At 45.1% G+C, this 23241-nt stretch overlaps 5 protein-coding genes across 5 annotated transcripts; 4 read left to right on the top strand and 1 right to left on the bottom strand.

The window, feature by feature from the left end:
- Window positions 1129-4204, bottom strand: LOC8086031 (probable GTP-binding protein OBGM, mitochondrial). Its single transcript, XM_002450014.2, has 5 exons — window positions 3990-4204; window positions 3811-3919; window positions 3079-3161; window positions 2732-2794; window positions 1129-2645 (listed from the first exon to the last, which is right to left on the bottom strand). Exons 1-5 carry the CDS (start codon window positions 4134-4136, stop codon window positions 1425-1427), a joined length of 1623 nt encoding a protein of 540 aa, XP_002450059.1. The 5' UTR covers window positions 4137-4204; the 3' UTR covers window positions 1129-1424.
- LOC8086030 lies at window positions 5079-7241 on the top strand. The gene is made up of 2 exons (XM_021461892.1): window positions 5079-6359; window positions 6500-7241. Exons 1-2 carry the CDS (start codon window positions 5230-5232, stop codon window positions 7050-7052), a joined length of 1683 nt encoding a protein of 560 aa, XP_021317567.1. The 5' UTR covers window positions 5079-5229; the 3' UTR covers window positions 7053-7241.
- Window positions 7459-9194, top strand: LOC110435280. Its single transcript, XM_021460705.1, has one exon. It carries the CDS (start codon window positions 7585-7587, stop codon window positions 8845-8847), a length of 1263 nt encoding a protein of 420 aa, XP_021316380.1. The 5' UTR covers window positions 7459-7584; the 3' UTR covers window positions 8848-9194.
- LOC8086029 (ent-cassadiene C2-hydroxylase) lies at window positions 14836-18848 on the top strand. The gene is made up of 2 exons (XM_002451272.2): window positions 14836-15680; window positions 18210-18848. Exons 1-2 carry the CDS (start codon window positions 14970-14972, stop codon window positions 18825-18827), a joined length of 1329 nt encoding a protein of 442 aa, XP_002451317.2. The 5' UTR covers window positions 14836-14969; the 3' UTR covers window positions 18828-18848.
- Window positions 21110-22423, top strand: LOC8086028 (putative disease resistance protein RGA3). Its single transcript, XM_002451271.2, has 2 exons — window positions 21110-22205; window positions 22328-22423. Exons 1-2 carry the CDS (start codon window positions 21126-21128, stop codon window positions 22421-22423), a joined length of 1176 nt encoding a protein of 391 aa, XP_002451316.1. The 5' UTR covers window positions 21110-21125.

The raw sequence follows: 23241 nt of genomic DNA, 5'->3' as shown, positions 1-23241 counted from the left end.
GCACCTGTTCAAGGGGCCAGAGAATGATATATATAGGACATACGCTGAAGAAGATGGGAGAATATAAACTAAGGAGAATGTTTCACACGATGGCAGCAACTTTGCCATTATTCTTTTTTTCATACTTTGGTTCATGACTTCACATGCTACTTCTGCAACCAGGATTTATTATGCTTTCAAAGTCTTGTAGTGTGCACGTTTTACTGTAATTTGACATTTGCTTTATACATAGCCCAGAGGAAACTCAGGTCTGTAAAATCATGACCTCTAAAAAACAGAACAGAGACCTCTGGCATATCTCTGATAAAAAGTGTAAGACTGTCCAGTAAACAGTCTCCTCCCCCCTAAGCACTTCTGGCATAGCTATGATACATTTATAAACTGTACATTGTATCACTTTGGCTATATGCAGGTGGAAGCTAAAGGTCTTATGTTGGTGGCACCTGTACTCAATCCACAGTTGTAAACTGCCAGCAGATTACCAGAATATACTCTCTGTTTGACCAAGAAGCTTTTAGTAAAAGAAAGGATCAAGTAATTAGATTGGCTTACTTACAAAACTCTGGCAGAGGTTTCAACACGTTATAAGTTCCACTGGACAAACTTCCACTGGGATCAAAAGGCAGTAAATGTACAGAAATTGCCATGCTTCTTGTGGTCATCCCACCAGGGCAAGGAACATCTCCTTCCATAGTTCAATGGTCCAACATCTTCAGACCTCCCTCCAGAACCAGCCGCAGCAAACAGCATGCAACCATACTGTTAATCAGACTGCGAAAATTATATAATACTGATAAGAGGTAACTCTTTGGTACTATATATCATCTGGACCAGAAGATCATCTTCACTGTGCAGATTACAGCTCCATGGGCATATCTTCAGTAGGAATAATACCAACATGACATGTGCTATGTTTATTTTAGCATTGGATTCTTAAAAGCAAGTTGTAGATTGTGGGCTGTTTAGCTGTAACTGGTTGGATGCAGCTTGTGGATTGTCATGTAAATGGGATTGGATTCTCACAATTTGCTTTTAAAAGGTACCCCATTTATTTTATCTTCAGCATTCAGAACCAGAATCCATCACCCTTAACTAAAGAAAAATAGGCCCTAATTCTTGACTTATTGGTTTTATCAAGTGCAAATGCAGTTCTGTTTATTTACTGACCAAGGCCAATGTTTCAGCTGCTACTACCATGTACAACTTGAAACAAACCTTATAGCTACTACATATTTCTGCTCCTTAACAAGAAGGGTACTAGAGAGATTGCAAATGCTCAATTATTGTAATTAACACAACAAGAAGAAAGGAATAGCCAGAGTCATCAACATTTGCAGATCAAATCGCTCCTCTGATTCTCAGGGGAAATATCCGCAACACACTCATATGAGTCAGTGTCATGAGAGAAAAAGATGAAACCTCATTCAACAGTCATTTTTCTCAAAATTAATGCCCTGCGGATCTGAGTCATCCATAAGGTTCCTTAGACCCACTCTCAGATCTGGCACCCCCTCCTGCAAGATGGCGCAAACTGGAAATATTGGAATACCCTGCACTCTCCTCTTCAGTTCCTCATACATCTCTTCAGCTCCCTCTTCGTCTATCTTGTTTGCGACAATCAGTGACGGTCGCCGAGTCATTCCTTCTTGGTAATGCTCCAACTCTGAGACCAAATCCTGCAGCTGTTCCCAAGGTGGGACACCCTTCCTGCCATTAAGCGTGGCTGCAAGGTCAAGCACATAGGCGATAACTTTGGTGCGCTCTATGTGCCTCAGGAAAGCATGACCCAGGCCACGGTTCTCATGTGCTCCTTTGATCAGGCCAGGTATATCAGCCACTTTAACTGAGAAGTAGTCCTCGTAGGTCAGGCTGCCAATGTTGGGCCTCAGCGTGGTGAATTCATAGTCAGCTATCTCTGGCTGCGCCCTAGAGAGAGCACTGAGCAATGTGCTCTTCCCAGCATTGGGCAATCCAACCAGACCAACATCTGCAATACTCTTCAGTTCCAAGATAAGGAAGCTCTCAGTTCCTGGCTGCCCGGTACTCAAACGGGCTATCTTCTCTTGTTTGTTTGCTTTGGATGGCCGCATCTCCTTCATGATAAAAGCATTCCCCAGTCCACCTTCGCCTCCTCGTGCTACGATTAACCGCTGCCCAGGTTTTGTCATCTCAGCAACACAATATTGCACATCTTGTTCTTCCCTCGCATCCTCTTCCTCATCATCCTCCTTGTCCATATCGAACTCGTCTTCATCCTCCCAAAATTCTTCATCCTCACTTTCAGTCTGATCTTTTTCATCTGTCCCCTCCTTACATGAATAGATTCTTACATCACAATCAGTGCTTGAGAACTGAGGCTTGGAGTATGTATATGTATGTAAGTATTTTGAATTCTCTAACTGACTGTTGCTTCCCTTTACAGCTTCATTTCCATCAGTATTATGCTTAGGGTCAATATGCCGATGGGAAAAGCCAACATCAAAACCTTTCGTCACTGCATTATCAATCTGATCTGAATCAGAAGACTGTTCTGCAGTACCAGGTATGTCCCAGGGATCTAGGGATCTGGTTGGTTTATTTACTGTGAGAGAAGGTTGCTCCCCTTCCACCAGATGAATCACCGTGCCCACGGGTACTTGTGCAATCTGTTACATACAAGCAGAGAAGGTGATACACAACGTAAACCAAAAAAATAAAACTAGGACATATATATGCATATACTCATGGCAACCTTGTCAGAACCTCTTGTTCCAATCTGATTCTTAGAAACTCCATTGCCACCTCGACCTCCTCTCTGAAAACCAAAATTAAACAAGATAAAAGTCAGGTACCAGTAATTTCCCCAGAATTCAAACGACCGATATCATATCGAGCTACAGCACAATGTCTAGCTTCACAATTTAGGTTGATAAATAAAATTCAGGGTTGGATGACCTTTCTAATTCCAATACATTCACAACCTTAATTTTCAATTAGGAATCTATAATTTATGAAATAAGATCTTACATCAAGAACAACAATCAGTGCAGCAACCATGTCTAACTGAAGCAAAATCATATGATGTTTTTGAAGACATACCATGTGATGCTGCAAGCCACTGAAATCCCAGATAGACCTAGAGCACTCAAGAATTACATCACCACCCTTCCCTCCATTACCACCTGCATTTTTTAAAATTCAATATCAGAATCGATCAATCCAAATATTGAAATAATATAAATCCCACCGCACTAGTATGCTAAAAACAGGGTGAGTATCAAGAACCAGTTCGACCAACAGAAACAGGGGAAAAATTTATATACAAAATATAATTAGCAGGGTTTAATATCTAATTTGCACACGATCTTTTAGAATTCCATTCCAGGGATCACCCCTGTCTGTAGCATTGCATTTCAATATCAAATTCAGCATTTACAGTACCGTTGCACCTCGAGTATCGGGTGGTCAAGCATTAGCTCCCCATACATCAAAGTATCATCATCTCTGAAAATACTATTTCGAAGACTGCCAGAGATGCTAATGCTATGTTAATTAAAAAGATTATTTCCATTCCAAAGAAACATATGAGCAGTTCAGATGAGGACAATAGATGGTTAACGGAGTGCCAAATCAAAAGCAACTAAAGAGAAAATTGATCTTCATCAAGGGAAGCAACAATTTAATTAGGCAAGCTGGAGTAGTATTATAATAATAACGGGAACCAACACATATTGGTCTCCAATGCTAATACCACAAACAGAGCCAATTTCACAAGAGCATTAGTATATTAGCACCAAAGCAAGGGCAGCACAAAAGGGTGGGGTCTCTCACCGTCAGGCATGCCCAGGCGGCTGGACCTGGAGCGGCGGAGGCTGACGCAGCCATTGCCGCCGTCGCCACCCTTGGCACGCATCCGGAACTTGTCCACCATTCCCCGCGCCTGCACCAAACCCATCAGTAAACAGACCGTGGGAAAAAGGAATCGGGAAACGGATATGGAAGGAGGAGACCTGCAAAGGCGCCGTCTTTCCCTTCCTCCCCTCCGGCGCAGACCCGTAGTAGCATCCCAGACGGTCGGCCGCCCAGGACGAGGGAGCCTGCGCCATCGCTCTCAGCGGCGGGAGCCGGCGGAGGAGGGTCTGCTGCCGCCGCCACATGTCCACTACACTCTACTCGCGCAGAAGAGGTCTAGAACTTTTACTCTTGACCTCGCGCGCCGCCGTGTCCCGGCGACAGGCCTCGCGGGTGGGGGACGAGAGACGAGACGGACTCGGCGGTGGGCTCCAGCCCAATAGGGTTTTAATGAGTTGGGCTTTGGTATTCTAGCCCAACACTCCTCTTCTTCCTTCCTCTGCTACCTCCCTTCTCATTCTCAGTCAATGAAATTTGGGCCTTTGGTTAGCATATCACATTGAAATAATCCGGTTTTGAGTACGGATGATTCTAAATTTGATTTTTTTTGGATGTTTCAGGTGACATGTGGGCCGCCACTGTTTTCGAAATGGTGAAGTGTGTATATGTCATTTAGTATAGGTAACTTTGGATAACGAGCCAGCTCGGCTCGACTCGTTTTGCCTAGCTCGGCTCGTTACGAATTCGAGTTGACTCGTTAAGCTCATGAGTCAAGTATAAAAAGTATATAAAATATAATATTTGCACATATTTAAAGCTTAAAAATAGTAATAATATAAAAATAATATATCTAATAGTCTTAAGTCGAACAAAATATTCATATAAGCTAATATATCAACTATTTATAAAGTGTAAGACATGAAGTAATACAAAAGTAATATAATTTATAATGACTTTTCCTCTAAAACTATAGCTCGTTTGGCTCACAAGCGACTCACGAACTAGCTCGAGTTAGCTCGTTATAGCTAGCCAGCCACAAACCTAGTGAGCTAATTTAATGAGCTTTGAGTTTTTCGTCCAGCCTTAACAACAAATCAAGATCATCAGGGGATAAACAATGGACTTGTTTGGTTTATTGTCAGAAGAATTTTTGAGGTGCTCAGGTCGACGACATTAGTATATTGCAAGGACTCTCGTCTCCATGTCTGCTGATTAATATACTATAATCCCAGCATCTGTTGCTGCCGAGTGCAGAAGAAAACAGGACGACCTCGAGTCTACTCCTTGCATTGTGTCAGTCTACTAGGAGTACAATACAGCGTATGCTCACTCTCCGTGCGAATAGCTAGGAATACAAGAAAGCAATAAGCAACTGAGGACCAGCCGGCGACCGTCGCGATGCCGTCGTCGGAAGCCGGCGTTCAGGAGGCGGAAGAGCCGAGGGAGTCATCGGAGTACAAGCTCCGGAAGCAGCTCTTGCTGCTGGCCGCGCTGGTGGTCAGCGTCACCTACGTGGCGGGGCTGAACCCACCAGGCGGGGTGTGGCAGCAGGACGGGCCTGCTCCTGCTCCTGCTCCGGCTCCGGCAGCTGCGGCCGGCGGTGTCAGCATCAATGCTGGGGCACCTATCCTCCGGTTCACGCACCGCCGCAGGTTCCTGTCGTTCTACTACTGCAACTCCACGGCGCTCGCCGCGTCACTCGTCGTCATCTTCCTCCTCCTGCTCAAGAACCCCAACAGGGTCCAGCTGACCGTGCTGCGCCTGGTCATGGTGCTGGACCTGCTTGGCCTCATGGGGGCCTACCTCGCCGGCAGCTGCCGGGACAAGCCAGCCACCGTGTACACCACATCGCTCGTGCTCGCGCTCTCCGCCTACGTAGGCGTACACATCCTGCAGGGCTTGTCACACGACAGCTCTCCATCTTCGCCGGCGGCGGCGGCGGAGGAGGAGGAGGAGCGTAAGGACGGCCGTGTCCTTCTCAGGCCCAAGGAACAGCGCAAGGTCCTGTTGCTGCTCGCCACCTTCGCGACGGCCATCACCTATGTTGCTGGGCTCAACCTTCCTGGGGGCTTCTGGGACACGTTCGACGACGACGGCCGGAGACGCCACGGGCACCGCTACCGCCCCGGCGAATCACTCGTCGAGGCGCACCACCGGGGCCACCTGAGGATGTTCTTCTACTGCAACACCACCGCGTTCGTGGCGTCCCTCTTCATCATCGTGCTGCTCTTGCACCCGGAGAAGAAGAATAAGCTCACCGCGAGCTCCACGCGGTCGTTCGCGCTGCACGTGTTCGTCCTCGGCTCCCTCCTCGGTCTCATGGCGGCCTACGATGCCGGCAGCTGCCGAGACAGTGACTGCAGTGTCTATGTTGTCAGCCTGTTCGGTGCTGTTCTCGCATTCATCTTCCTTACAATGCTGGTTATCATGTCGGTGAAGGGTCTCAGCTGTGCCCATCCTCGAAACCATGCTCCGTCGTCCCCGGCTCCGGCAGCAGATTGGTCATCTCACACTGACTGTGATCATCGGTATGTGTCGTCTCTGTTTCTTTGTACTCAGATGTACTCAGATTAATTATATCTTGCACTGCAGTCGATCATGTTAAATTATAACCTTAACTAGTTACTAACTCTTGTCCATCTTGGGATTGTGTGCCACTGCCACCTAGTGACGACGACGATGAGGAGCATGGCAGCCAGACAATGTCATCCTCACCGCCGCCGCCACCGGCAACGTCGTCGCCAAATGGACAAGAAGCTGGCAGCGTTGGTAGCATCATTACTGGAGATGAGGCGGCGACCGTCCATCTCGAGAAGAAGAAGGCAATAAAGAAGGTGAAGTCTCTGATCCTGCTGCTCGCCAATCTGGCGACCACCATTACATACCAGGCAGGGCTGGACCCGCCTGGTGGGTTCTGGCCAGAGGACGGCGAGGGCCACCGTGCCGGCGACGCCATACTCCTGTCGAAAGACCCGGCACGCTACAAGTATAGATTTCCAAACGGGCGGCCCGGCCCTAACCTGGCCCAGGCACTATTCGGCCCGGCCCTATCGTGTCGTGCCTTGTTGGGCCGTCGTGCCAGCCGTGCCGTGCCAAATAGGGCCGTCGTGCCCAACCCTCGGCCCAGGCACGGCCCTATGGAGACTTGGTCGTGCCGTGTCGTGCCGAAGGCCCGTCGGGCCTCCCAGGTCCGTCGTGCCGCCACCGCCTGCAGACGCTGATGGAGGCGCGCCACCAGCTTAGCCATGGACCTGCATCGCGCGCGCATGCACGAGGATGCGCAGCCGCCTCAGTCGCGCCTCGTCGTCATCGGGAGTTCAGGACGGGAGGAGCAGAGAGGAAAAAGAACGACGACTGGGTGAAAAGAATAAGAGAAAGTGCTTTTATACCTAGCTTAGAGATGTTCTAAGTCAATCCAACAGCTAGAAATAGTAGAAATTAATCTAACGAATAAAAATAATCGGGCCACTATCGTGCCGGCCTATTAACCGTGTCGTGCCCGTGCCGTGCTGTCGGACCAGACCTTCGGCCCAGGCACGGCACTACGTCGTGCCCGTGCCGGCACTGGCACTACGTCGTGCCCGTGCCGGCACTGGCACTATAAACTTCGTGCCCGTGCCGTGTTAGTGTCGTGCTTTTTCGGACCGTGCCCGTGCCGGCCCATCGTGCTTGGCCCATTTGGAAATCTATAGCTACAAGGCCTTCTTCTACTGCAACTCCACCGCCTTTGTGGTGTCTCTGGTCGTCATCCTCATGGTCCAGAAAGAGAAGCTGGTCAAGAGCCACACCTTGCTGGTGGCCATGACGCTGGACATGTTTGCCCTCATCGGTGCCTACGCCGCCGGGAGCTGCCGAGACCTCAGGACATCTGTTCATGTCGTGGCCCTGGCTGGGGCCATCCTTGTCTATGTGTTCGTACATGTCCTTATTTTCACAATGGGGACGACTGACGTCGATGCCAGAGTGCCCGAGAAAAAACACAAGCGGCTGCTGCTGGTAGCCATCTTGGTGGCCACCATCACCTACCAAGTTGGCCTGGCTCCACCGGGTGGGTTCTGGAACGAGGACGACAGCCCCCGCTATCGCCATGCGGGGGATGCCGTCCTCCTGGACAGATTCCCGCGCCGCTTCAAGGTCTTCTTCTACTCCAACACGGTGAGCTTCATGGCGTCCATTGCGCTCATCCTCCTCCTCGTCAACCCCATCCTGTCCCGTCTCGCCATACGGTGCTATGCTCTCTACGCGTGCCAGGTGGTCGGCCTGTTTGGCCTCATGGCCGCTTACACCGCCGGGAGCGCTCGAAAACTGCGGACGTCCATCTTCGCGTGTGTGCTCATCGCCGCGGTGATTGCCTTCGTTCTTGTCAACACCATCACGCTGACATTTTTCAACAAGAGGAGGAGGATGATGGCTTGGGCTGATGAGGCACCCTCGTCGTCATCCATGGCTCAGCAACAGCCAAGAAGACAGCCCCAGGAGACAGAGTACCGCGATGAAGTGTACGCCAAACGCAAGTACCTGATGCTGCTCGGAATCCTGGCTGCAAGTGTCACATACCAGGCCGGCCTAGCGCCGCCGGGTGGCCTTTGGCAGGACGACGGCGGCGATGGTGGTGGTACCCGCCGGAGCCGAGAGGCTGGGAACCCAGTGCTGCACGACACCGACCCACGGCGGTACCATGTCTTCTTCTACAGCAACTCCACCTCCTTCGTCGCGTCCATTGTCACCATTGCGCTGCTGCTGCAGCAGATCCTGCGGAGGCACCACCGGTCGAACCAAAAGCTGCTGCTGATAGCGACCAACACAGCCCTGGTTCTGGACCTGCTGGGACTGCTGGCGGCCTACGCGGCTGGCAGCACCAGGGAGTGGAGGAATGTCGTCGTCTTGCCCCTCCTGGTTTTGCTTTTCATGGCTATCCACGTCGCGGTTTGGTTGTTTGGGGAGAGACGCCGCTGCGCCGCCGGAGAGGATGGAGGAACAAGTACTAGCAAAGGTCGCGGATTGGAGAGCAACTAGAAAGTGGTCATCACCAGTCTTCCCATGTTCATCAGGAGGTCGTTTAGCTTACTATGCTAGCTATAGCCATATTCCAAATTATAGTCAGTCGTGTTGATTTTTTAGGGAACATAGTTTTTGCTATGTACATAAAAACTATGTTTGTAGAGATCGTAGAAAACTCATACTGATCGACTTACGATTTGGAAGGTGGCAGTAGTAGTAGATTAGTATTACTTCAGTTTTTATGTTTGCTAGCAACCCAAGTCTCATTGTGAACTATTAGCTCATTTATTTAGGTTACTTTTTATGTTTTTATATTGGATCGATTCTTCTTCTTATATTGTTCTGTAATAACAATGAGCAAAATTACCAACATCCTCCGTCATCTTATGTTAAATTAATTGTCGCTACATAGAAGTTCAAGCTCAAGAAAGAAAAAATATATAGTTTAGAAATCAGACTATATGGTACCCATTCTTGCCACATCCGGCCCGTTGCAACAATGGTCATTAGCTCAAGTACAAAGCATCTGAAAATAACTAGCAGCATAGTACCATTTGTGTTTGCCGTAGACAGTGTAATATAAAACGAAGATAAACCCATGCATATATACTGTCAAAACGAATCAGAAGCATATGATTTGTATATTTTCCTATTTAGGGATCTTAATTATAAATAATGTTATCTCAAAGCTTAATAAGTCCATTAGAAACTTCAAAGGTCGTATCCACTGCCTGTCTATATTTCTTCCAAAATTCACGCAATTGATGACAACCACAGTTTTCAAGCTTGCTAAAGCTCTGAGCCCAATGTTTTTGAGCAACTTTTGTTTTTGAGCAACTTTTGGTTGGGTGGGCTTAGCGTTTGTAATGTTCATCGCGACTAGATGTGGGCCGTCAGAACATAATCTTGGGTTGTTTAAACAACAATAGTCTTAGGCTAGCACAAACAAGAATAACTAGCTAGCCAATAAGATTGGTCCGATGGCATGCTGGCTGTGAAATTTTAAATTGAGATCGTACAAATTTAATACTTCTGCTTGTGTTCGTTGAGCACTAAGACCGAAATTTTAAATCAAGTGAGAACTACTACCCATGTTTGAAATGGGGATGCTATCTCGATTAGCGTGGGCCTGGGATTGGCCGGGTTGTCTGATGTTATCCATTGAACCTTAGTTTAGTCTACTAGACTTTTATCTATACTCTTTCCATCCTAAAAAGAGGGTCGTTTTAGACTCCAGCATACAGACCAAGGCTAGAGCTAAAGGACCAAAGTACCCTAGTAAAGAATGGACGCTGGCCACTTAGGAAGCACACATAGCTCCGTTAGAATCCACACGATGATGACCTCTCCACCTCCGCTCCTAGCCTGGTTCGCTTCTACCTCCTTGCCAGCAGCCCTCTCCACGCCCCGGCTATACCTCGGTGGCAGCCGGCGGGTCTGCCTCAACGATGTCGTGCCCGGTGGACAAGAAGAGGGAGCATGCCAGATCTCCATGGAGAAGAGGAGGGAGGGTGACGACCTCCTCGTCGGCACGCGGACTATGCGTGCCCCACCAACGCCTGCACCTAGACGCTTGGGGGAGCACCCGTCCTCGCCGGTGGCATCTCCGGACGGATTGGGGCTGCACCCGTCCTCGCGCCACAGCATCTCTGGCTTAGGGATGCACCTGTCCTTGCCGGTGGTGAAGAAGAGGAGGATGAGCATCGTTGGAGAAGGGAAGGGGGTCGCCGGTGGAGGAGGAGGTGAGGGAGAGCGCCGAATCTCGATAGAGAAACTCCTGCTGACGAAGGAGAAGGGAGGGGCCGTCGATGGAGGAGGTGAGGGAGAGCATTGGATCTCGGCAGAGAAAACTCCCGCCGACGGAGAAGAAGATGAGGGAATGTCAGCATGGAGACATGTGCCACTCATGGGGGTGATGGGGCAGAGACACCACTAGCAGTGGGTGTGGAGATGGGTGCTGGGAAGTGGAAGGAAGGACAGGAGCAGAGCACATGGTGGTGACTGTGAGAGGCCATGGGACCACTATGCTCAAACAACGTTTTTTTGGGGACAAGCCTCCAAGCCTAGAACGACAATCTTTATGGGATAGAGGGAGTAGATCCATACTGGCCTTATCTATGCAGCCTAGATAGCAATGCAGAAGCCTAACTTTTGTATTATTTTCTCCTAACGGTGGACCTCCGTGGACACACCTAGCAGATTTTACCACTTTAAATTGTATTTTAAAGCTAATCCTGTTTATTTTTGTAGACACTGTGTTTTTAGCAACATTTAAATATCATTAAAATTTAATTTTTAAAATTTATATCAAGTTTAGCTTTGCAATTTGGGGCAACTAGATTTTTATAAAATGTTAACAAATACAATCGTGTTGATACGATTTAGTACATGCACTAGAAAACATGCATTGGGCTTAAATGGATGTGATGGGTCATGGCATCGATGAAAGATGGGTCTCTAAACCTATGCATTGTTTACTACATGCACTACAAAAAACTGTCCTAAAATCCTAGCTTTTCTATCAACTGACTCTCTTCTTCCTATCCTACATCCTTGACTAGTGGTATGGCAGCATGGATGCAGAGCCATGCAATATGGCTTCACGTGGAGGGGTTAGGCTAGGCTGGCACACAGGCCCGTTGGGCTCATTTGCATCGTGGCATGTGGGTGCATTCGAAAATTACAAACATACAGTTGGTACATGTAATAGCTACCTATTTAAGTTTAATGAATCTCCTATCAATTTATCATATGGGATTAATTTTTTTCTTTAAAAGGCCACAGACAAGAGCATGCTGGACATATATATTGATAGAGAAGAAACCAAATACTATAAGGAAAAGAAAACCTCAACACTCACAAAGGTGACAACAAGACCACCACCAAAATAAAACAACATAGCCAAAACCACCTAGGTAACAACCACGGAAGGCAACACTGTACACCACAGGAAACAAGCTTTGTAACATGAAAAGGGTAGTAGGTTTCCACAGCGAATCCTGCAAGAGGAGAAATGACACCCATAGGTGCCGTAAAATACCGATCGGCCTATAAGGACAGAGGCCTCATTGCAATACATCCTACAAGGGGAATGCCTCCAAAGGTGTCACCATTGTTGGCTAAGGCAGGGCTTTCAGCCCAAAGACCCCAACCCCTATACCCAAATCATGCCAAGTCATAGATCCTTACACCAGTGCCTGACTATAGTAACCCCCACCAGCAGGAGATTGCTAAGGCAGTGACGACATCATAGGCATGCATGACCTAGCGCCACCGCATCGTCCCGCAAGGTTTGCCTCCATCCTGGAGGACACTGGCCACCAAACGAGGACTCACTTGCTCCTACATCAATCTCTAAGGGAGTTGCCAACACTACTGCTCATTGTTGTTCATGATGCTTCTAGAGAAAGTAATGGGCATTTCTGCCTAGACCACCATCCACAAAGAACCACGTTCTGTTTGTTGTCGCTGCAGCTGCAAGCCAGCCACATACATGCATGGCACATCATAGTTGTGCTGATCGATATAGACTACAACCAATTCAACAATTGCCACCCCCAAAGAAACTTGCCCAAGCAAACACTCGCCACAACTGCCATCCACTTGTATCAGATATGCCACCAAAAACCATATGCCAAACCCTAATACTGGTAGTAGTTTTGTTACTGCCACTACCATAACACCTTAGCTCCACCAACAGCAGAAGCCACCACGGTCACACCAAACTGACCATCGTGTGGGACTAGTTAGCATGGATACAATTCCAAGAAGCTGTCTAAGACCTGTTATCACTGTCACACCAAAATAGCACTATGCGATAGCCTACCCACTCCAGTGCGGGTCACCAAGGAGCGTAGCCAGGCTAGGCAACACTGGCCATTGAGAAATACTTTAGAATGGTATGGGGCATCCTAGTTGATCATCTTCACATAGCCTCGCCAGCCCACAGTATGATGCTGGCGTGGCCTCTAGACCACAACACACAAACTCTATGCCACGCTATGCACACAAGGCCCTTTCCACCTCCAGGAAACCGCCGCCCATGAGCAGCCACTATGCTACTGTGCTCGCCCTTGCCCCCGCATCGCCTCCGTGCAGCTGTCATGCCACCTACATAAAGATGGGGACGGTGCTCCGAATATGTACCCGTGGTTCTTCTCTAGTATAATTTAATGAACTAAATAGACAATTTTCCCTCATTTTTTATTTAGTTCATTTAGTTAGACTAGAGAAGAACCGCGAGTATCCATTTGAAGGACCATCCCCATCCTTACACCTACATGTTGTTGCTCCACACACACTCTACCTACGACCACCTCCAAGTTGCCTGCGGCTACCTCCATACTGTTGTTGCACCACCGATGGGCTCCATCGGGGCAAATCTAACTTAGAGGCCATCAGATGCAACCTATGAGGAGGCGAATATGCCACATCCGCCCATGGCAGGAGCCATCTTTGTTGTGGCAGTGTGAGCCAGAGGTGAGAGCAAGAGAAGAGAGAAACCCTACTGTTGCCTTCCTTGTGTCTGCACATACAATCAACAACATGCTCCGGCAACGACGAAGTCGAGTGCCAGCAGAGGAGGAGGCTTGGCAGCGTGGCGTCAAGTTCCGCCCATGTCACTGGTTGGGATTGATGCGGGGGACGAGAGTGTTGAGTTTTTTCCCCTAAAGATGAATTGTATTATGGGATTAATCCTTTACCTTACTAGTATTTATTATGAGCATTGGAACTTATTTGATTTAAGATTGGGCCACTTTGTAACATAATCTACAAAAAAATGCTAGTTTATTATCATTGTCCTAACAAATTATATGTCCCTTGTCCTTTGAAATCGTAAGAACATGTTTGGTAGTGAATAAAAAATGAAAATGCATACGTTTTTGGGAGGAGAAGGCTTGGCAGCGTGGAGTCGAGTGGCCAGAGTAGTTTGCATTGGTGGGAAATTGAGGAGAGAAAAAGAGGAGAGCCGTTAGTTAACAGCCTGGCTAGAGGCACACAAGCAACGAGAGAAAACTTTTCTACCCTCTCTTGTAATCGATGTGTCCTTATTCCTTGCAGCCAACCTAGCTATAAAGCTTGTGTAATATGGGAAACCCACTGTAACTAAATTTGCAGCTCGTTAATTAGCAGCCGACTACTGATGCGCTTAGGCTAGTCTCAGTGCATGTTTCGTGAGAGTATCATGCACATTAAATAAGGTGCCACATAAACAAAATTGCTGATTTGCCAAGGTCATGAAGGAGTTTCATCAGATGAGAGAGGAGTTTTATCCCAATGAAACTATATATATAGCTCGGTTATATAGTTTACGGTCTTGATAATTGTGCCATGAAACTATGCACTGAGACTAGCCTTAGACTAGTCTCAATAACGTTTCATGAGTATTAAATATACTGACGTGATACCATATTAAAGAAGAGAGAGATGATAAGAATTTTATAAGAGTAGAGAAAGTTTCTTCATTTATATATTGTTTTGAAAATATGAATTGAGACACGAAACTCCCGTTTCTTATTATGCTTTGCTCTTTACGTATGCATTTATGAGGTGCGAGTGTAATCATGCAAGGACATGCATGAAATATTTCTCGAAGTACAATTAGGCCAGTTTCAATGTAAGTCACATGAGTTTTATAGGGACGAGATGATGAAACTCCTTCATTAATGACTCTGTTATATGTGACATTCTATTTAACGTGCATGACACTTTTATGAAACATACATTGAGACTAGCCTTAGTAGATCACGGGAATAGAAGTCTGACTAGGGTGGGCGTTGAATCGAATATATAGTACTTAGCAGCCGGGCTGCTAAATACTTATATGTTTCTTTTTTACAAGAAACTCCTCTATATATGTTAGCTCCGCCTCGAGATGATGTAAATTTGTCCCATATATCCGTGGCAAAAAAATGGAGCCGAGGATGATCCCGTTTATTGTAGCCTTCTGCTTCGTCTTCCTCGCCCTCGTTGTCAGGGTCATCATCAGGGGCTACATCACATCACGCACGAAGCCATCATCATCATCATCAGTGCTTCGCCTGCCACCAGGGCCATGGCAGCTGCCGCTCATCGGCAGCCTGCACCACCTCCTCCTGTCGCGCTTCAGGGACCTGCCTCACCGGGCACTCCGCGAGATGTCCGGAACATACGGGCCCGTCATGATGGTCCGCTTCGGCTCCGTGCCCACGCTGGTGGTCTCCTCCGCCGAGGCTGCCTGGGAGGTGATGAAGACCCACGACCTGGCCTTCTGCGAGCGCCACCAGGGCGTCATCCTCGACACCATGTCCTGCGGCGGCAAGGACATCATCGGCTCCCCCTACAACGCGCACTGGCGTGAGCTCCGCAAGCTGTGTATGCAAGAGCTCTTCAGCCAGCGACGCGTGCTCACGTTCCGGAACATCCGGGAAGAGGAGGTGGCGCACCTCCTCCGCTCCATCTCCGGGGAGTGTGGCGACGACGGCGGCCGGCCCGTCAACCTCAGCGAAGGGATCTCCCGCATGGTAAACGACGTCGCCGCGCGCACGGTGGTCGGCAACCGGTGCAAGTACCGGGACGAATACATGCACGAGCTGGATGAAGTGGCGCGGCTGGCCGGCGGGTTCAACCTGGCGGAGCTGTACCCGTCCTCGCGGCTGGTACGCCGGTTCAGCGCCGCCGCGAGGAACGCGAGAAGGTGCCAGAGGAACATGTACCGTATCATCCAGAGCATCATCCAGGAGCGTGAAGCCATGCCGACGCCGCCGGAGGGAGACGGCGACGACCTTCTCGGCGTCCTCTTGAGGCTGCAGAGAGAAGGTGACCTGCAGTTTGTTCTCACCAACGAGATAGTCAGCGCCGTCATTTTCGTAAGGATCCGCTTATATATTATCCAACACTATATATATATATTCCTGCAAAAACTCTAGCTATATACTGCATATAATATATACTTCGTTCTTAATGTTCTGATTTGTTTCTAATTTAAATATCTTTTTTAGGGGACACTAAATTATCTTTTTGCACTTTTTACCTACTAGCAAATATGCCTGTGCGTTGCAACGGGAGAAAAACATCAAATGGTCATAAAAATGATGACCAAATGTTACATATCTATTTATATTTATCTTTTTTTTTTATAAAATTTAAAGTCCATATTTTATTTTATTGATAACCATGACATCTATGGTATGAGATAGTTAATATTTACAATATTATGTAGCTTGGAGACATATTTATTTAATAATAAAAATAGTATTATATTAAAACATGACAAGGTTGTTGCTAGCTTTATTTTTTTTATTTAGATTAGGATTCCTATAAAATATGATATATCAGTTAAATGTATGTAGATTATAAACACATAGGCTTATGAAGTGTTTATATGATATAACAACGCATCGTGCAAAGGTAGTGGAAGTATCTTTTTTATATTTTTACACACTTAAATTGATGTTAAACTATTTAGCAAGCATAAGTTTAGGTAAATTAGTAAATCAGTGAGATATGCAGAAATAGTGCTAAAACTTTTGCCACAAATCAAGCATCACATTAAATAGGCTATCATAAAATTTTTATAATAATTGGAGCAAGATAACTACAATTTAAATTTTACACTAAAAAGCATAGGCATGCATCTCCTGCAAAAAAATATACTAAAATTTGTGATATTTTTTGTTTACTACATGGATCTACATATGTGGAGCTGAACAAATTTTGTTTTGTAATTTTTAGTTTTTTTATGAATTTCTACGCATTTATTAATTTTCAGCCGATATAAAGAATAAAAGAAAAGGTAAATTAATAGGATAAACACTTTGCACCTTTTTTTGTTTACTGCATGAATCTACATATGTGGAGCTGAACAAAATTTGTTTTGTAATTTTTTAGATTTTCTATGAATTACTATGCATTTATTAATTTTCAGCCAAATTAAAGAATAAAAGAAAAGAAAAATTAATATGATATAGGATATTTTGCATTAGGAACCCTGAAAAAAATTTATTTTTCTTTTGCTCCTCTACAAGCGGACAGCAGAGGCTGCGATTTGGAAAGCGGACAGCAGAGGCTGCGATTCGGAGAGAGGATAGAAAAGAGATTTTTCATTGGGAACCCTAAAAAATATTATACTTTCTTTTTCTCTCCTACAAACGTTAAACGGAAGGAGACACGGATTCTGGCCGAGATGGGGCAGAAAATTTTGGGCAGATTGAAATTTTCACAATTTATTAGTAGGTATAGATAAAACAGGCGTCTGGAATCTGTCTTTGGTTCAGGCAATAACGCGTGGTCATCTAATCTTGCTTCAAGATTTGTACATCTGATCCGTTAGACCTCCATCTCATGGCTCGCAACCATTGCCTGAACAAATACTATTTTCACCTGAAAAATAGCAAATCCCATCTTCTTGGTAGTTCAGGTTTAGTAACAACAACTAAACGAATTAATTATACTTGTGCTATTGTTCATTTTTTTGAAATAATATAGATATTTATCTTTATCTAGGTCATGATCAATTCGTGAACTATTTTGTATACTTTTTTAATCCATATTCATAGTTTCTCTCTCTGCGTGTAGGATGTCCATTATATTGTCTTCAGTACACATTTAGTTAAAACCATAGAGATTATGCATCATAATATCTTGGTAAGGTGGGAAATTTAGATGCAAAATTCAGGGTATATATTTAGATGCAAAAATTACTTTAGATGATGTTAACCTAACAGATATATTTATCTTTATCCGGGTCATGATCAATTTGTCATTGTAAGGTGGGAAATTTAGATTCAAAATTCAGGGTGTAGATGCAAAAATTACTTTGGGTGATGTTAACATAACATGGATATTTATCTTTATCTGGGTCATGATCAATTTGTCAACTATTATGTATACTTTATTAGATGATGTTGACATATAACAGAGATATTTATATTTATCCAGGTCATGATCAATTTGTCTAACTATTATGTATACTGCTTTAAATGATGTTGACATAACAGAGATACTTATATTTATCCAGTATATTTTTTTATCCATACTCATAGTTTCTCTCTCTGCTTGTGGCACGTCCTTTATTATATCCATTTAGTTAAAACCATAGCGCTTAGTGAGAAATTTTGATGCAAGATTTAGGGTTTACTTTACATGATGTACGTTGCATGATAGCCTATGTATGTAGTTTATATATTATGTTTCTTTTTCATAATGACATACGTGAATATTGTTACAAAACAAAATATATCGACTTGTCATTATTATCAATGTTGATTAGTGTCTACCAAATTAATGGTCTGATCTTTCTATTTTTTGTTAGAATGTTAAGATTTTTTTAGCGTATCTCACGAGAATTAATGTGATTGTCTTGTTGTACAATTTGTAACTCTAAGATTGTATTGCAGGATATTTTCTCTGCTGGGAGTGAAACGTCATCAAGTGTTCTAGTATGGGCAATATCAGAGCTTGTTAAGAATCCACAAGTCATGCATAAGGCTCAATCAGAGGTGAGGGAGACGTTCAAAGGACAAGACAAGATAACTGAAGGTGATTTGATCAAATTGAGATATCTACAGCTGGTGATCAAGGAGACTTTACGACTGCATGCTCCATTGTTGCTCCCTCGAGTATGTCGAGAGTCATGCCAGGTTATGGGTTACGATGTGCTAAAGGGAACCAAGGTGTTTGTGAATGTTTGGGCAATATTAAGGGACCAGAAACTATGGCATGATGCAGAGGAATTTAAGCCAGAAAGATTTGAAAATAGTAGTATCGATTTTAGGGGTAATGACTTCAAGTTCATTCCCTTTGGGGCAGGTAGGAGAATATGCCCTGGCATCACGCTCGGACTGGCCAACATAGAGCTGGCGCTTGCTAGCCTTCTTTACCATTTTGATTGGGCTCTACCGGATGGAGTCAAGTTGGAAGAATTTGATATGGTAGAGGTCTTTGGGGTAGCGTTAAGAAAGAAGTCCATGCTTTGGATCAAGGCCAAACCATACAGTAATTTTATACCGAATTAATCAGATGATTTGTGATGTGAACTATTTCCCTGTTGCTACTTAATTTATACCAAAGAGAGTGTGATTATAATTGTAGACACTAGCTACTGAATTCACGCATTGATGACAGCCATAGTTTTCAGGCTTGTTAAAGCTTTGAGCCCAATCTGCTAGTGTGGTGCCGGCTAGCATCCTTTTGTATTTGAGCAATTTGGTTGCTGGGCTTAGCGTTTGTAACGTTCATCTCGACTAGCTATGGACCATCAGAGTGATAATCTTGGGTTGATAAAACAACAATATATAGTCACTAGCAGAAGCATGTAGCTAGCCAATAATTAAGATTGGTCCCATGGCAGTGGCAAGCTGGCCTTGAAATTTTAAATTGAGATCGTACAAATTTAGTACTAAAGACTGAAATTTTAAATAGTGTGAACTACTACCGATGTTTGAAATGAGGATGTTATCTCGATGAGCATCAACGTGGACTGGGTCTTCCGATCTTATCCATTGAACCTTAGTCCAGATCCATGCATATATATTGGCCTTTTTGACGCGGCCAAGATAGCATTAGAGAGGCCTCAAATGTTGTATTATTTTTCCCCGACTGGATCTCAGTACGTGGACACCTAGCAGATTTTTCACTATTTTAAATTATATTTTAAAGCTAATCCTGTCCCCACTTCTGTAAGAAACTGTGTTTTTAGCTACATTTAAATATCACTACTGGATAATCGATAATAGATATGCTTAAGTTTTCTCTTCATGGTAGCCTCCAGTAGCTCTCTAGCGTCAAAAGTCGTTGTAGTGGATCACCTTGTTTTCCATTTCTGCTTTTAGTTTACTAGCTGTAAGTAAATCTACCAAATATTTTGGAGAAAGCTTTTGCCGACCCTTTTTTTTCAATAAAAAAAAACTTTGACCGATCAAGCTGTGCAAGAGCCAGGAGTATGAAGCTTAATGATTGAAATGAAAATGCGCGTACCGCTATATTCATCTACTAAGTTTAATTTTCTCTGCTGTGTTTGTGGTTCCCTGATTTACTAGTCTATAAGGAAGTGACAGTCCACAGAAACTACCACTATATATATTATAATCCTCTAAAAAAAAATAGTGGAGTACTACGTACGTAGGCCTTGTTAGGAAGAGTTGGCTTCGATCGAGATGTGAACTAGGCCCCAGGCCAGAAATGGTACATAGGCATGCATGGACATGGACATTTCACCCGATATTTGTTCTAAAATACTCCTTCTATTCCAAATTGTAAATCATTCTAAAAATCTTAGCGAGTCAAACTATTTTAAATTTGACCAAATTTATATGATAAAATAATAATTATTATGATACCAACTAAATATCATTAGATTTTTCTTTAATTAAACTTTTATATTATACTCACTTTATGTTACAAATCTTAGTATTTTTCTCTATAATTTTGGTCAAACTTGAAAAATGTTTTGACTTTACAAGATTCTTGTAATGACTTATAATTTGGAATGGAGAGAGTATAATCCAAGTGGACCCACTTGTGCACGGAATTAGTTATATGTGCAATTTTATTACAATGCAATTTGATTGGGGTTCACTGAACATTAGGAAGGTGGCGTCTATCGATTAGTATGCCAAATAGACAAAACTCACTTCCCGAACGACTTAATCAAATGGAGATTGTGACTTAAGACTTAGAATTAGATGAGGAGTAGATGGGTATATATATGGTTTTTGTAACCACCATATATTCCAGCTTTCTTCGTGCACGCACACCCAACATCTTATACATGATGCCTCCCCCGGCAGGTGTCGTGGCGGCGGACCTCCTCTAAGCTAGCCACCGGTGGCGCATGCAGCAGGTTGAGGGCCAGCGCCTCCCTCAGCGCCGGTGGCATGACATCGTCTTCGTCCTCAATAATGACTTTGGCACGACGGCGCTGCAGTCCACGACGCAGAGCACATAGAGACAAACGGAGGGGAGGAGTACCGATCCAGATCAACGGGACACCGGCATGAGTAGCGATGGCTACTGGCGACGTCGTCGAGCGATACATGGAGACTGGAGAGTCACTTCCTGCTAGGCTTGGATCATCGCCTCACACATTCTGCTGCTGCACTCTCTTTCGGTCCACAATCTGCCCTGCAATAATAAGTTGAGGTGAGCAATTCCCTTCCGCGATGTTTTCTCCATGAAGGACTGCATAGCAATATATAGTTAGTTTTTATATCAAGTTATGCTATCTCTAGATATAGGGATATAATGATACAAATATGTGCTTATATATGTATGATTTAACTACTAGCAGGTAGGTAGCTAGGCTTGAGCCATACATGGCGGCCATCCTGGATGCTTTCGCACCATACGTGAAGAAGCTTACCGCGGACATGGCACGAGATGAGGTGTCCATGCTGCTTGGCGTCTCTAGCGAGATCACTAGGCTTGAGGACAACATGGAAGGCCTCAAAGCCTTCCTCAAAGATGCCGAGAGGAGGCGCATCACCGACACAAGCGTGCAAAGATGGTCAACAAAGCTCAAGAACGCCATGTATGACGCCACTGACATCCTCGACCTGTGCCAGCTCGAGGCTGCCAAGCGGAGGGAGTCTAGAAGTGGTGGCACTGTGGAGCATAAGTCTCCCGGCTGTTTCCAGCCATTGCTCTTCTGCCTGCGGAATCCCGTGTTCGCACACAAGATAGGCAGCCGCATCAAGGAGCTGAACCAGCGACTGGAAGGCATCCACAAGGAGGCAGACAAGTACAAGTTCAGTATTGGCCTTGGTTCCAGTCCGAAGCCAATGAAGCTAACTGCTGCTGAGTTATCCAGCTATAGGACAATTTCACATGTCGACGAGTCAGCCATAGTTGGGGAACAGATAGAGAGGGATACAAGGGAGCTCGTCCAGGTGCTAACCTCAAGTGATAATAATCACAGCATCAAAGTCGTGTCTATAATTGGTGTTGGTGGCATGGGAAAGACTACTCTTGCTCAGAAGATCTTCAATGACCCAACCATCCAAGAAAACTTCAAGACCAAGACAATATGGCTAAGCATCACTCAACACTTTGATGAGTTTGAGCTACTGAGGACAGCAATCAAGCATGCTGGAGGCGGCGACCATGGTGCCGAGAAGGACAAAAGCACTCTGACGGAGACCCTATTCCACACCCTGTCCAGTGGACGGTTTCTGCTAGTGATGGATGACGTCTGGAGCCAGCAAGTGTGGAACGACGTGCTTAGTGTCCCAGTGAGAAATGCTAGCAAGAAACAACCTGGAAGCAGGGTCCTTGTCACCACAAGATCTGCACACCTACCACAACAGATGCAAGCCGTGCTGCACGAACACCATGTCAGGCCTCTAGGCAATGAAGATGCCTGGTCCTTGCTCAAGAAACAGCTACGGCCTGATCAGGTTAGTCTATCGCCATACAACTTGAGCACCTGTTTTATTTACACATAGAAAGCTTCTCAAGTCTTATAATACAATCTAAGCATTCTAGCTATGATCTAGTTCCCAGCATTGTTAACTCATAGCTAGCTTATGAGAGTAGCAAAAGAGACCAGCAAAACTATGATCTAGCAGACATAGTCAAATCTATTAACCAAATGACAGATCTGATGAGCTATTAATTCCTCTCTCTGAAGGACCGAAAACGGCGACCAGAGGGGGGGTGAATGGGAGCCTCAAATTTTCTCTCGAAAATATTTGGCCACTGTCCCTAGTTCACCACCAAATGCGCAACAACTCCAAATCTAGAATACTCACGCCAACTGGTGGCGCAAGTACCTAAAGAGATTCTTTAGGACTATAGATACTCAATGCAAGAGACGAAATACAAATCGAAATCCAAAGGACCAAGTTGTGCGCAAAACGGAAAATCAGAGCCAGAGAAAATTCATTAGAAAATCGCGAAGGAAAAAAAAAACGGACAGAGTAACGGCTTAAAAATGGAGCACTCTATTTTACCAGCGAGAACTGGATCTATGCAAAACAAATCACTGAATTGGATTTGCTCGTCACTCGATGGTGCACGGCCTACCAATCAGCTGCAACACTAACCACACCTGCAGAAAATAAGAGCATACACAATATCCACTAGAATTCTAAAGCCGAAGTCTTGACTGGCCTTTTCAAAGTAAAGCACTAAGCACACACTGCTGAGAGATCAAGGCGAGCAGAACCAGAGCAAAAATACCAAAAGACACAAGCACAACAATGGAGGAACTGCTCTCCAACTTGCTGCAGAACGGTCACGACAGGAAGCACATAAATCAATAAAAACGAGCTGAAACCATGAAACTACTGGTCCTAAAAACTGCTTCTGAACCAGACCAAAAAAAATACACAGGAACAGCACCAATCAGAACGCAACTCAAAAAAAAAACAAGGCAAATAACACTGAAGAGAGCTGAACACCACCAATCAAAATCAAGTAAAAAATACACAC

Source organism: Sorghum bicolor, chromosome 5 (genome assembly GCF_000003195.3).
Source record: "Sorghum bicolor cultivar BTx623 chromosome 5, Sorghum_bicolor_NCBIv3, whole genome shotgun sequence".
Classification (NCBI taxonomy): Eukaryota; Viridiplantae; Streptophyta; class Magnoliopsida; order Poales; family Poaceae; genus Sorghum; species Sorghum bicolor.
Note: the sequence above shows the minus strand (reverse complement) of the source record. Positions and strands in the feature narration are given on the sequence as shown.

Bases quoted from the DNA above. Each gene is read 5' to 3' on its own strand.
- LOC8086031 (XM_002450014.2), bottom strand. From the start codon at position 4,136: ATGTGGCGGCGGCAGCAGACCCTCCTCCGCCGGCTCCCGCCGCTGAGA. The intron at 3,920-3,989 runs GTCTCCTCCTTC...GGTTTGGTGCAG, and splicing joins GAAAGACGGCGCCTTTGCAG to GCGCGGGGAATGGTGGACAA. The intron at 3,162-3,810 runs GTGAGAGACCCC...TAAAAAATGCAG, and splicing joins CCGCCTGGGCATGCCTGACG to GTGGTAATGGAGGGAAGGGT.
- LOC8086030 (XM_021461892.1), top strand. From the start codon at position 5,230: ATGCCGTCGTCGGAAGCCGGCGTTCAGGAGGCGGAAGAGCCGAGGGAG. The intron at 6,360-6,499 runs GTATGTGTCGTC...ACTGCCACCTAG, and splicing joins CACACTGACTGTGATCATCG to TGACGACGACGATGAGGAGC.
- LOC110435280 (XM_021460705.1), top strand. From the start codon at position 7,585: ATGGTCCAGAAAGAGAAGCTGGTCAAGAGCCACACCTTGCTGGTGGCC.
- LOC8086029 (XM_002451272.2), top strand. From the start codon at position 14,970: ATGTCCGGAACATACGGGCCCGTCATGATGGTCCGCTTCGGCTCCGTG. The intron at 15,681-18,209 runs GTAAGGATCCGC...ATTGTATTGCAG, and splicing joins TAGTCAGCGCCGTCATTTTC to GATATTTTCTCTGCTGGGAG.
- LOC8086028 (XM_002451271.2), top strand. From the start codon at position 21,126: ATGGCGGCCATCCTGGATGCTTTCGCACCATACGTGAAGAAGCTTACC. The intron at 22,206-22,327 runs GTTAGTCTATCG...GTTAACTCATAG, and splicing joins AACAGCTACGGCCTGATCAG to CTAGCTTATGAGAGTAGCAA.